Below are 14,756 nucleotides of genomic sequence, written 5' to 3' on the forward strand. Positions count from 1 at the left end.
GCAGGTGAGGATGCTACCCCACCCCACCAAAATAACATAGAAGGACTGTGCTTTGAAAGTCACAGGAAGTTCAGGCAATGAAGGGAGTGAAATTGGTTCATACATTTACACGGCTTGCCTCCAAACAACATTTTCCTCTTCCAAAATTCATTAAATTAAAATTAAATTCTTATAATCGAACTTGACAGCATACATTCAAATACATTTTGGTCAAGTGAAAATGAAAATCTCAGAAATTAGTCAGTAAAAAAAAACCAGTATAAGATCAATCTCCCAGAGCTCAAAACTATTTTCAAGAGAAACAATTATGAATTCCAGCAAAATATCAAAGGCTACTGGACATGATTTCTTCCAATACAAAATGTTTTCATAGACGGAAAACCTACTCAAAAAATTTTTAATAGATTTTAGAAGTACTTTGCCCCTACCATTAACTTCCACGCAACCTGCAAAGTAAGGCGTGGTGCAAAATGCATACTCGCACGGGGTAAAGGATTGCTCGTGCCTAGGAAGAAGTGCGAAGCTTCCCTCTCAAAAAGCCGGGTACCACTTGGATCTGTGGTTCAAATTCATTTTTATTCAAAATTAAAATCCCATACATTTCAAACTCCAAGCACTACACTGCAAACGAATCAAACATACGGCAATTGACAACTTCAATTTTAGCTCCCCAGTCTAGGTATTGAAATTTCTTTAATTATTACCCTTAAATTCACAACTTTAGCTAGGACGCGTCTAAGTACTTACTGGATGGTTTCCCCAGAAACGCGGAAAAAATAACTCATAAATATAAAACTCTGAGTCATTACCTGATTACATTTTTCCCATATCTCGTAAAATTATCGAAATTTGATTTCATAATATCATTTCGAAATCCGAATTATCGACCGTACAGAGTTGAACAGGCTCCGTCGCATTTCAAAGGAATCAACTCAGAATATTCAGGGTTAATGTTTATGCTGCAAAGGTAGGTCATGACGCTTGGGAATGTGCCAGAAATTCTACACTTTACCGGACGGAAGCTAGTGCGTACGAGAAACGGATATTCACCAGGTCCAGATCAGTTAGTGCACTACGTAGAATCTTCATTTAAATTTCATGAAAAACTTTTCGGAAATTTTCTAAATAAAATCAAATTATTAATAAAATTTTGAATCTAGGAAATGTCACATCAAAGATTCATGATATATTGGTCTAAAACCAGTTATTTCGAGATTGTAACAGAGTGTATTAGACGGTTCCTGAACGGTTCACAAAAACGATGAATGGCATTGTTATACAAAGATACAAACCAGGCTACTCAGACTGAAGAGATAAAGCTCCAAAAGCAGGTAAAATGAATCTCAATTTTTATGAAGATAACTCTTAGACGTACAGCTGAAGTGAGGATACTCGTATGTATCGAGTCCAGTCGGAACTGTTGAACTCCTTAAAACGGTTTAGCAAATCTATTCTATATGCAAGAGTTAAATATCACTCCATTAGTGAAACAGTAGGTTTGAGATAAGAGATGGGCCTCACGGAATTTCAATGGTTCATACACATCCAACATTTCCTTCATAGGTTTTCGTTGTCATTTACCGCCAGAAGTTCCAAGATTTTTGTGACACGTGAATCACATATTCACAAAGTAAAAACGGAGCATCAGCAGGAGAGAGTGGACCATGCTAATAATGAATATCGCAATTGTCCGGTATTTGGACTGCAGGAGAAACACTTTGCTAGTTGAAGTTGACGCATTAAATGTTGAAGATAGTAACAAGAGCTGCTGTTAGCAAAGAAGAATACATTTACAATTAAGGGTGAACGTACGAACATGACAACACGTGGACCCAGTGAATATTTATTAATTCTAGCTATAGCAATTATTGAATCGTTGGAATTATTTCATTCTGATTAATTATTAATAGTAAGAGCTGTCAAAAAGAGCTAAAAAAAGTCGCTGCCACACAAAATCAAAGAATGCTCAACTCTCTGTGTTTTCGCGAAATGACTTGGTTCTATGAGTCTTAAGGGTGAAATACCACGTTGACAAGTAATAATAAAATACGCGAAATAATAAAAACCGGCCATTTTCGAGCATCGAGAATTTAGGGAGAAAGTTGACATTCCCCAAATTAAAATAAATTATAAAAAAAACTCCATTAACATTTGCTCATTGATAATTACCGTTCAGTTTTTAGTTCAAATTATAATTCACACTTGACGTCGAATAACTTTTTCTTCTTTCCACACCATACAACGTATTTCATCCCTACCATACGCCATGGAAGTGGCTAGCAGAGCAATTCAAAGAGAATGTGGACAGTAAGATGTAATTGAGTGAAACTATCGAACTGAATAAACAACAAATAATTGAAAAAATAGAATTGAGACGGAGGTTTAACATCTAACACCATGATCGACACTGACCTTCGACCGCATTGGATAAAAAATCATCAACAAAACTTTTTGGTACCCAAAACCCGGTTAGGTGCTTAATTAAAAAATATTGCCTAGAAAGAATATCGCATAGCGCGGAAACCGTAAAAAAAAATCTGGAACTAGATTAACATTTACGGTCGAATCACACTTGATGAATCTTCTGAATGGTAACGGCAGGTGGCGAAAGTTACTAGGTAAAAAGTTTTATCTTTTTGGTACCATTACAGGTTTTTTGAAATACGAGGAAACATCCTTCCTTTGCCCCTCGGCCATTACAAATATTGTGTTAATCGAAGCATCTATCCCTGACCCAAAACATAGTTTTTCAAAGCCTGGAATCGGTAAGTACATCTAAGGTAGTCACATTGCCAGCTAACCCACGAGCTGCCGACTATTCTCTTTATAAGAGGATACCTCTTTTTATGACGATCAAAAAACATCGTTTTGTATAGTTCTGAACGGGTTTTAAACTTTAAAGTAAATCCTTCGGAGGATTGCAACATGATTATATTGCACTAAATACTGGAACCTTTACAATTTATTTATTTGTTAATTTTAATAAATCTAAAGCCTTTCATCTGGAATATAGTACTCTATGGACCAGAGGCTTGGGCGATTGGAAAAGCATTACGGCTGTTTTAGCCAAAAAGATAACGCGCATAGGCAAAGATTTCGTGTTCGAGTTCTGCCAGAGGAATGGCTGTCGTGATTTTACGTGCGATTTCAGCGAAACCTGGCGACAAGCTAGGAATACCTTACCTGAATTCTATGCACAAAAGAACTATATAAGGCTTCCGAAGAAAATATGTTCCTTGAAAATGAGTAGGATGCAGAAGATCAAATGAGCTTATTTACATTAAGTGGGTACATGTAAGTGAGAATATAGGAAGTATGTATACAGAAAGTTACGAGTAAATGTATGAATTACAATACACGTATAATTGACAATGTAAAAATAATAATCAGTTAGATTAACATAACTTTTGAAAAAGTGGATTTATTACGAACGCAACAGAAGAGAAAATCGAAAATCTCACAATGAAGACCATGGGACACAAACATATGTAGTCAAATTAACGAGCGATGTAATAAACAAGAGAGGTGCGAATTAAGCATTGAAAGACAAATGGCTGGGGAAGAAGATATAGTTTCAGTCTACCAGACATTAATTGAAAATACAAATGATTTCCCGGAGACGAGTTACATGAGACAGGGTCATCAAATCATATCGTAAAATATAGAGCGCCTATGGCAAAAATATGAACGTATTCACAGTGTAAAATAGGTTAGGGGCAAATTATAAAGCTTAAAAATTTCCTATTTGTTTTCCAGTGCGAGTTCTTCAAGATTTTCTTACAATACCGAGAAGAAAAAAGCTTTTCACAACTATTAGTGGTACGAAGTACTCATACAAAACGAAAAAATATTTTACTAAACACGATCGTGTTTTTTTAATAAAAGAAGAAAATAATGTTTTCACGCTGCAAAAACTACCAGATTCTTTATTGTGAGAAACAAAGAAAGTTAGATTCATCGTTTACGCCCAAGAACTATTAGGAATAACTGAACCTTGATCCAGTATCAACAATATAATGCAGTTTTGTAACTCTCATTGTGTCTAAAAGATACCGAGAGATGATGAACGGTGTTATTTTCACTATGATATTAGCATATGCACCAAATCGTTACCATGTTTAAAAAAAGTTTGAAATTGCATGAAAAAACTTTACCAGGCTGCCCTCTTTCGGAAACTACTTTTGAGAATTTACCCTAGAACTAGTCTTTTTTACATTTGAGTTTCCGACTCGGATTTCGTACACTCGTACTATAAAATTATGCAAGGAATGCCACAGCGCAAAAACCCTGAATGAATGGTTTCTCCTCTGCGAAATTTCTCAAATTTGTGCCCACTGTGCTGAAGTTACTATTTCCCACAGTTTCTTTGAATTTGGATATAATTATGAAATATCCGTGCACCACTGGAAAGTTTCCTGACATCTAAGGTTTATATCCGTGTTGAATTGCTTCTACCAACTTTCCAAAAGATCCCGACCGTAAATGTTGACACTCCACAACACTTCGGGGCAGCAACGACCTTCCAGCAGCTTGCCCTGGCTTCCCAGCTCATCTCTACCCAGGATAATGGGTTGAAAAAATAGCGTCATTATCTAGCTCGCCCGGCTCTCAACTCACCATGGTATAGAGAGGAGGTAGTGGAGGAGACGGCGGTAGTCATCGGGCTTGGTGCGGTCGCGGCGAGGGGTGGCCGGGAAGGAAATGAGAGGTCCTCCCCTGCGGTCCCTCCCGCCCGTCAGCACCGCCAGCCGGTCCTGCAGCAGCGAGAGCACGTCCAGCGCTCGCACTCCGCCGCCACAGCTCCCGTCCATGCCGCAATCTCCTCCGCTCCAGCCTCCTGGGGGGAAAAGAAATACCAGTCAGTGATCCTTAACGGTGAACTTCCAAGCAATGTTCACAAATATAGCGGCTACAGTTTTCGATCCATGGGTTTCAAAAAAAATATTTACAATTTTCCATCAGAAAAATTTAGAGAAAATTCATCACTCCATAGTATACTTTTAAGACCGGCACCACGACGGGGAAACCATTCTGTAAGTTTAACTTAAGCATAAATGTCAAAACATTGTTATTTTGATGCATGGATAAACACACTAACTTTTGACACATTGAACTTACAAAATTTATCCACACAAAAATTTGGAGATTTAGATAGCCTACAGGGTTGAACCCGAGTTTAGGTCATACAACAACAAAAAAAAATTTTTACATTTACTTTCAAATTATTAATTCCCTCATACTTCCGCGCAGCATGATAAGAACAGATGTTGGGAATGAGGAACGTTCATCGGAAAAGAAATGAAAAAGCGAAGTACATGCAGTTTGACGTCGATTTTGATCATAAGATCAATGCAAAACGAAATAACATTTTTTTCTCCTTTCTGCCCTTTTAAGGAATTCTAGTTACAGTATTCAAAATGACTATCTTAATAACTGATTATAAGCAATATACCATCGCCTATGTGACCACTGATGCAATTACACAAATGCCTATACAAAAAGGGTAGTAGCCTCAAAAGTGAAAATGTCTTAGTGGCTACAATTAGTATTTTTTGTACAAATATTTTAGCAGGTTCATACATTTTAGTATAATAACTTATTTAAAGTAATAATTAAATTTCAAAACATCAAAATGAACAGTAAAAGTACAATACCGGAACAGAGTTTTATTTCAATCCGAAAATTCGTACCATGTCAATGAATACCATATTCGTCCAATTCGTATCTCACCATTAATTCATATCAAACAGAAGCTCTTCTAATAACACAATGAACGTAAATTGGCATTTAAAACTAAAAAACATAGACTGGAATATTCAACAGATTCAGGCTTGAGGTCGTGGAAGTCCATCATAATAAATAAGGACAATTTGCACTTTTCCACAGTTTATTTAACGTACGACGCGTTTCAACTCACAGAGTCATCATCAGGTACAAGACCGTCTTGTACCTGATGATGACTCTGTGAGTTGAAACGCGTCGTACGTTAAATAAACTGTGGAAAAGTGCAAATTGTCCTTATTTCATTACTGGAATATTCCAAATAAAATCTCTTAAAACTTGTCGTAGTTGTTCCCACTTTAAGTAACGGAATACATAATGAATTACGAAAATAAGGTAGGCTATTTAAGCAGCAATGCAATCGGCTTACAAAGAGATAAAAAAATTACAGTGTTTCTTCATGAATACCCTCGTTATGCATAAATTCTAGATGTACACTAACCCTGAGCTAAAAAAATCTTTGCGAGCTTTGCAAACCAGGTTTCGCTTCACCGATCTCAATTTCCTAAATCCCTAATGGTTATGAAACTTTTCCAAAGAACGCGTTCATTTTATGGCTCGAGCAGAAATTGAAACGATGGCGAAAATGAAGTAGGGGTTCGACACCGATCTATATATCTGCTTAAGTTCGGCAAGTTTTAGGACAAAAAAGGTTCACCACAAAAATTACGCAGGCAACGTTATCTTTCCATTATAATTCGAAAAACATGGGTAATGATGAGAGAAATCTTAACGGTTGCAAAATAAATGTCCAATTAATTAATCACTTGTCTTGGATTTAAAAGGAGTAAGTATTAACTCTTTAACGTCCAGAGGCATTTCTTAAACTCTCAGAGAAAAAGGTTAACATTTACTGAAGCTAATTCACTCAAATGAAACATCGAACAGAGCTCAAGATACTCAGGCGGACAGCTTTCCTTAGCAATTATTACCATGGCAAACTTACTCAACTTAGTCACCATCCAAAGCACGCCATTACCATTTCAGTAAATCAAATCATCCTATCATTTGCAGCAGGCAATTTACTTAAGACCAAAAATTTCAATTCTTTCGGCGGTTAACGTTACGGTAATGACATGAGTACTTCGTAAGAAAAGGTACCAACGGCCAAAGATAACCCTCCTCTCACTCATTGTAATTTATATCCTTGGGAAAATTACGATCTTTTCATGTTTTACTTAATCTGGATCTGAACAAAAACACATAAAATCACATTAAAAGTTATAAGGATGAAGTTCCCAAGTTTCCAGGGTCCGTAGCAGATCCGGTCTTTCAATCCCTTTCTTTTTTCATTTTCCTATGTTGCTAGAAGAACCCGAAAAGAAGGTTTAAGGAATAACGAAAAAATTCAAAAAAATAAGTAAACCAACCCTGAGAAGGATAATGCAAAGGAGATTCGTTTCACTGCCCTCCCCCCAGTTTCTTGGTTGGGCTTTTTTCATCCATTGGTACATTAAAGGTCTAAGGAAAAGCGGTCGAGGAGGATGGAGGGAGGGAGAACTGGAGAAAGCGAGCGGACGACGAGGGGGAGGGACCAGATACGGAAGAGGGAGCAGAGATGAGGGAATGAGATAAAAAGCCGTCCAACATCTCCCCCTCCATCCCCAGCATCTCGCTGGACCTGTGATTTCCCATCCAAGCGGAGGAGGGTGACGACACTCGATCCTCCTGTCGCCAAAAACCGTAAGCGACACACGTCTTGTAAATGAGCCATCTGCGATCTCATCCCCTCTCATCCCTCCCACTCCCCCCCCCCCCCGACCAACACCCTTACAATCACCGCCGGCGACGACTCAGACAGCGATTGCGAGAGAAATCACGCATAAGCCACCACTCGACCGCTCCTCGGTTCCCTCACCCAAACCGAGCAGTTAAATGGGGCTCCGTTCCAAAATCCCACCATTGAAAGCAACAATAGGCACCTGCCTGCTCTCCCTTTCCCTTTCCCCCACCCAGCCGTCGCCTACGCTTGAGGCTCACAGTGTTCGCGTATTCAACTCCACTCCCTCCCTCCCAAACCCTGAACCCCCTCTCCCCATTTCTCTTCCAAAACCCCACCCCCTGCGTATCCCTTGAAACCCCGGGCGGCCGAGGCACCACTACCAGTACCACATCACGGCCACTACACCGACGCGCTCCACCACCTGGAGAGAGGGCCGGGGAGGGAGGGGGGTCCAGCGCTTCCGGAATTTCCCCTCCCACGCACGCACGCACACACGACGTCCCTCCCGCTCCCTTTCCACCCCTCCCTAGAAAGCCGCCCAAAAACACCTCCTTACGCCCGCCGAACCCTCCCCCCTTTCCTCTCCCATCACTTTCCCTCCTGTCCTTAAAGGAATCCCTCGTGGAGACGGAAAGAGGGACGGAGGGAAAGGGGGGTGTGAAGAGAGGTAAAGGCGGGAGGGAGAGGGGGAAGGGAAGCATGGATGGAGAGAATTGCGTGCGGTGAGGCCGGCAGCAGCATCCCGTCACCATGGTAACGCCACCACCGCCGATCAATGATGGCGGGGGTGTGGAATGGGAGGCCGCGAGTGGGGATATGACGTGGGAGGTGGGGGAGTGAAGGGAAGGAGGAGGAGGGAGGCGGAGAGGGAGGATCATGTGGGGGTGGTGGGCACGTGGGGTTGACGGAAGAGGGAGGTGGAAGGGACTTGAGGTGGGGGGAGTAGAGAGGTGGGGTAAAAAAAACACTGAAGAGAGCACCGAGATGCGGGGGGTGGGGGAGGCAAAGCGGAAGTCAGTCGGCCAAGTGGGAGAGGAGAGGAGTGCGGACGAGCACGAATATTTTCTACACTCCACGGAGAAGGAGAGAGCAATGACGTCGAGTCACTTCGCCTCGAGTTTTTTTCACGACGCGGGGTAAGGGAGGTGAGCAGGGTTTGAGGGGGGGGCATAGAGCATCGCAGTGAATGCAAAACGCGTGCGCTCTCAGAGGATGCCGACGAAAGGCAACGAGCGAATGGAATCGAACGGAATGGGGTGGAGGAGACGAGTTTCCATTTGTGCGCAATTAAATTTACCCCCGGGTGCGAAAAAGACTTCCCCGAGATGGAAATGAAACGAAGCACGGGTGAAGAGCCAGGGAAACGGACGGCTGCAACAAAAATATGCAAGACTAAAAATACGCCCGCAATATCATCGCGTCACTTTAATGATCTTAAAGTGGCATGAACAGGAAGAAGATGGGTGATGAGCTATCAAGTTGGGGGTACATAATCACTAAAAGAGTTGATAAACACTATAGTTAAGATAATAAACCGTTACGATCGTAAGCAATTTAAGTTCGACGAAGGGATATCAGGAGAAATTGAAAACTGAACGCCTCTTGTCATCGAGTTTGGATGGCTTCTACTCTAACATTTGCTTCTGGTCCTCAATTGAAAATATGGAGGAAACTTTAACTACAAGAATTGAACGTTAATTTCTTAGACTTGTGAGGCAAATGAAAACGTGCATGATTTAGAAAACGTCGAATACACTGGTCACTTTTCTTACACATGTTTAATTGAATATTAGGCTCATTATTTTCATTTCAGGATTCGTAGGAGGCATGCGTAATTATGAACTGCCCGATCCTTATAGCCTTACCACCTCAATATTTTCAATGGACAGCGTACAACGATTTAAAAATTTAATTCAAGTCCAGAATAGAGAAATTATCGACTTTACTCATGTTTGCATAATAATACAAGATAGATTAGAGTACTAACAGTGTCATAAATTGTTACAAACGTTATAAATAATAATAAATAATTAACAAAAAATGACAAAGTTTTTTGCTACTTCTTTCCAGGAGTCCCAATCAATAAGCCATTAAGATACGATCGCATTTAAAAGAAAAGTGAGATTAAATTAAATTCCAAAATAAACACTAAATTTCATCAGAAATTTGGACATTAAGTACATCCAATGTTGGTGTATCTTTTGTATTTTCCTTTAAAACAACTTTTAGCATTGGTATGGGCAAACTTTACTTAAATCAAGAACAATACCAGAATGGACGACACAAAGCAGAGGTTTCAGCCGTGAACAAAGAAGCCCTCGGAGGCACAATAACACACATTTTGACATTAATCAATTCGAAAATGGACTACAGTACGTGAGCAGGAGCTCCCTCAATAGAAGACTGACAGAGGAGGAAAGGTGGGGCCCACCACGTTCGAGATAAAAGGGGAAAATTCTTTTTTTTTTTGGAACACACTTCCTTTGGCCAAATGACGCAATAACGACTCTGAACACAAAGGAAGTGTGCCTCGGTAAAGGGGTGGGAAAAATCTAAAAAAATTAGTCCAGTGAAACATTGCCTAAAATAGGTTCGAAGAAGAATTATTGCTTCCATTAAGAGTATGACAACTTAAATGAATGAAATAAGTCCCCAATGTGATCATTTTAATTTGTTGTGGAAGAGTCCGCTAAAAATTTCTTTCGTCAATAAAGGAATTAAACTACGATCATTTTATGCGGTTAGATCAAACAAACTCGGGGTAAGTAAAGCAGAATATATACTTATCAAGTGAACTTTAATTAGCACAGGTGACAATACAACGTCGTGTCTCATACAGAAAGTCCTAACATGAAAACAAAATTTTAATAATACAAAATGTAAAACTTCTTACCATATAATAATACATTTTGAGGTAATAACAGATTTGTAATAAAACAATAAATTAAGTCAGTAATTTGTACGCAGAAAAGCTCCCGAGGTGCTACATTATCAGTCGAATTATTGCATTAAAACCAACCATATATCCCCTAAAAGTCAACAGTAACGAACAAAATTTACAACGAAACAAATACAACCTAATATTACCATCCACGTTCTTACTAATTAACTTCTAACAAATTAAATACGATAAGCTGCTTAAAAAAGGAATCTTTGCATATATTTCTCTCCAATTACCTTGCGCTAATCACTGGTTGGCCGAGAGGAAATGTTTCCGACCATTTAGGCGACATCCTGAAGTTCCACAATAATATGTATGCATGGTTAGATGTTAACACTTTTACTTTATATAAATACATAGGCAGACACACATACATATACAATTTAAATTATGTGACATACCTTTTCTCCGAAGGAAAAGGAAATAAATTTTAAACTTTTACCAAAAGGCAATAAATTATCATTTAGTAATTACTGCAATGTGGATATATTTTCCTTTATACCTGCATCAAGAGCCCAGAAAGGTCGAATTCTCGATGATAACATGGGTATTCATAATTACGAATATAATTTCATTTAAATGGACAGAAGAGTAAACCAACGCAACATTTGATATGGTCATAAGTTTCTCGCATCTTTTAGGCCTAAAAAATCAGTTAAAAGGCAGTCACGAACACACCTACTCTGGCATTCCATAGCCGAAAACGCCGCCGTGACCCGCTAATCCAAACGTACACAGCGTATCGTACGACGACGACGTACGCATCGTAATCCCACGGATGTGAAAAAAATGAATCGATAACGGGGTGGTGAGCGTAAATCCGCATGGCTAGTCGTCTCACGCCTCGGCAGCCGACGAGGACCATCACTTCATCACGCTGGAAATTACGGGACGCGGAACTCCCGCGAGATCGCCCGCGTGTTTAATTAAAGGCGTGCCATTCCCGCCTTCCGCTCCTTACCGTTCCCGCACTCGGAGGAGCCACCCCCGTGGACGGAGAGCGTTTGTGTGGAGCTGTGCCAACTGTGAGGGCGTCTGCGCCCCCGATACTCTCCCCCACGTGGCGGAGTAGGCGGCGTCGGACGCCCCCCGTGGTCCCGGGCGCCGCTGGCCCCGCCCATGCAGTTGAGACGCCGCTCCATGGTCGCGCGCGACCCGCCACGCCCCGCCACGCCACGCACGTGCCTCACGCTCGACGGAGATGGGCAGCCGCACGCCCAGCGGGGACCCCCACCCCCACGTGGACCATGGCACCAGAGTGGAAGGTGGGAGGAGGACCCTGGGAGCGACGAGGGTTTGCTGGATCCGTCGCGTGGAGGGGGGGGGGGGGAAGAAGGGTTTTAGGACTTCAATCCCGCCCACCGCTTCGACCACCACTTTCACGGTCGCGGACCATTACACTTGCATCCAAAGGCAATCGGCACACCACAACCACACGTCACCGGGGGAGGGGGAAGAGAGAGCGAGACGAACAATGGGATGTCCTAGCAACACTACACCGAGGATGAAAGGAGGTTGAGGGCGATACGGGTGCGTTATGGTGGACGAGGAGGAGTGGCCGCCGCCACGAAGGCAGGGGAGGGGGGATCGTCAGTGAGGACGACGGACACTTTCACCACCGCGTCCCTCGAACACCTCTGAAGATGCACGCCGAGGGATACCGGAGGATCGGCGGCAGATGTGGCGGAGACGCAATGACGGAACAACAAGAGACCCGTGGCCACCACGCGACTGTCAAGATAAACAAACCGCTTCGCTCGGAGGGACGCGGGCTTTGTGACAGGTGCAAAGATGGGGAGGGGAGGAGAGAGGAGGCGGGCACTGGGGTGGAGAGTGAGAGGGGCGAAGGGAGTGGGGGCGAGAGCGAAAGTTATCGGGGTGAGAGGGGGTGGAAAGTACGCTACATAACGGAAATGAAATCTACCACAAGAGTACGAGCAGGGCGTTCCGTTTTCCGCGTATTAAGAATCGGGGAGGGGAGGGGACACCACGAGGAAAGAATCAACAAGAGGAAGAGGCGGCACCACGGTCCCCGGTGCCCACGGTGATCCGAGACCTTCCGAAATCTCCTCCATGTCGCCTCGCAAAGTGACCTTACACGCAAGCGGCGGCGCTCGGCGTCTAGGCTGGAGAGGCTTCCCTCCTCTTTTGTGCCCCGCGGTGGCTGGCAGGAAGGCGAGCAGTGGCAGCGGGGGGGGGGCAGGAGGGGCGGACGCAGGGGGTTGAAGCGGGGGTGCGGAGGGGAGGAATGGGTGGGAAAGAGGGGGGGAGCGGGGTTGGTCTCCGGGCGCGCGGAAAAGGGGTGTGCGGTGGGAGGCGGGGTTTTGGAGGACGGAGGAGGGAGATGGCGAAAGAGCATGGGAGAGCGAGGAAGGGACTAGAGGACGGCGTGCGGAGGGGTTGGAGAGGGAAAAAGTGAGAGGGAGTGAGAGAAACAGAGTGAGAGCGAGGAAGGTCGGAAATTGAGGCACGTGGGGGAAGGAGAGGGGGGTCGGAAACCGGGAGAGACTCTCGGGAAATGGGGAGGGAGGAAGCCGGGCCGATCGCGTGAGGAATACGGAATCGGGGGATGGGGGTGCTTGGATTTGGAATAAATTCGGCGAGGGGGTGCGATGCGGGGGCGGATGGGGACCGCGGAGGGAAGATCAAGGCCAGAGGGGGAGGAAGTGAGAGTTATTGGGTGGATGGGGTAGAAATTCGGAGGCATGGAGGACGGGAGATGGGAACGATGAAATTTGAACGTGTGGGAATGGGAATGCGGGACGGAGAGGGAGTCGAAGAACAATCCCAGGTGCACATGGGAAAACATAGGTGGAGGAAGAGTGGGGCTGCGGGTCGTGGAGTAAGAGGTGGGGGGTATAATCCAGGAAAGGAAAAGGAAATAGGCGGCAAATGAATAGTGAAGGAATTGAAAGCTGGGAGAAGGGAAGGGGCAGGGGGGGATGTGTAAGAGAGCGGGCGTTCGGACGGAAATGCGTACATAAACTCGTCGTCTGTCCCTGATCGAAACCGTCAAGTCCTTCGCACTATTTAATCTCCGCGAAAGAAAAAAAATCACGAGCTCCGTGGCCGTAGGGTATTACCGAGGAGTCCATGACCTTTGGATTGCGAGGAAAGCGCTTTCCCGAACCCTTCTGAATCAGCCGCCAGCCTCGGCGACGAGATGGAAAGGAGAAAATGAGACGCGGGTGCAAATGGAAAGGACACGCGACACATGCGCGGGCACGGATGAAGGGCGAAGAGATCCAAGGGGCAAGAGGGGCTAGGGGGAATGGAAGAGGAGAGAAGGGCGAGGATTGGGGAGTGGAGAGGGTAAGGGCACTCTTCGTGCGATAACAGCACTTTCATCGACTATAAAAAAAATGAGCTTCGGAAAAAGAAGCTGCGAGCTCTCCTTCAAAGTATCAAGAGTGCAAGGGCGAAAGAGAGTAAGCTAAAAATACCCCCTCTCATTTAATCCCCTCGCATAAATATATATTTTCCCGCCACATATTTAGGATATTGTCTGGAACCCTCTTCTTACACTATCATACAGGTTGGTCGATCTCGGGTTTGAACTGAGGATACACGGTGAGAGAGCGAGGTTAAAGTGAACGAGGAGAGAGGCGGGCGGGAGGAAGGGGGGGAAGGTTTTTTTCACGTTGAAGCAGTTTTTTGCCCGCAGTTATTCCTTTCGAAAAGACCGTTTCACATTTCTTTTGAGAAATCGATACGGCACAGATGCCCACTCTAGCAAAAGGCGATACACCGAAGTGAATATCTCCAGCTAAACCCGGCGCCGGTCCGTATCTTCTCTCGTTTGACCGGAACTACACGAGAAGCTTATGTGGGGATTTAACGCTCAAATTTTTTAATAGAATGGCTGTTAATGAACTCAATATTTGTTCTCCTTGTACACTGAGCAAAAGATGCTAAATTAAGAAAAAGCTAAAAGGCACACCCGCACGACAGGAGCACTATTAACAAAACTCAGTGGCGAGATTTTAAAAGATTTCAGTCGAGGGTAAATTTTGATACCAGGTCGACGGAAAATGAAAATATCTACGTAGAAAGGAGATATCGGTCAACGCTACGATGTCTGAAACCAAGTTCTGCATTATGGTAAACTAAGTTAAACGTCATAAAACAAAATTAACTCCCCATACAATATCAAGGCAGGATTATTAAATAACTGTCCTTACATAACTGTTTCATAATTGCTACCATTGACTTTTATATTCACAATCAATATAATTTGGAATATGAGTCATAAATACCCACTTTGATGATTAACAACAAATAATATTCATTACGCAACATTACGGGCAAGAA

The 14,756-nt window shown here is 43.3% G+C and overlaps 1 protein-coding gene across 1 annotated transcript in view; it reads right to left on the reverse strand.

Moving 5' to 3' along the window:
• The window catches only part of trio (trio Rho guanine nucleotide exchange factor), a 251,658-nt gene extending 240,071 nt beyond the window's left edge, over positions 1–11,587 (reverse strand). The window contains exons 1-2 of the mRNA XM_071587214.1: positions 11,407–11,587; positions 4,618–4,837 (exon numbers count right to left, since the gene is read on the reverse strand). Coding sequence (XP_071443315.1) covers positions 4,618–4,837; positions 11,407–11,587 — 401 coding nt within the window. The remainder of the gene's footprint in view (positions 1–4,617; positions 4,838–11,406) is intronic.
• Between the last annotated feature and the right edge of the window lie 3,169 nt (positions 11,588–14,756).

This window comes from Hetaerina americana, unplaced genomic scaffold (genome assembly GCF_022747635.1).
Source record: "Hetaerina americana unplaced genomic scaffold, ioHetAmer1.1.p SCAF_3, whole genome shotgun sequence".
NCBI lineage: Eukaryota > Metazoa > Arthropoda > Insecta > Odonata > Calopterygidae > Hetaerina > Hetaerina americana.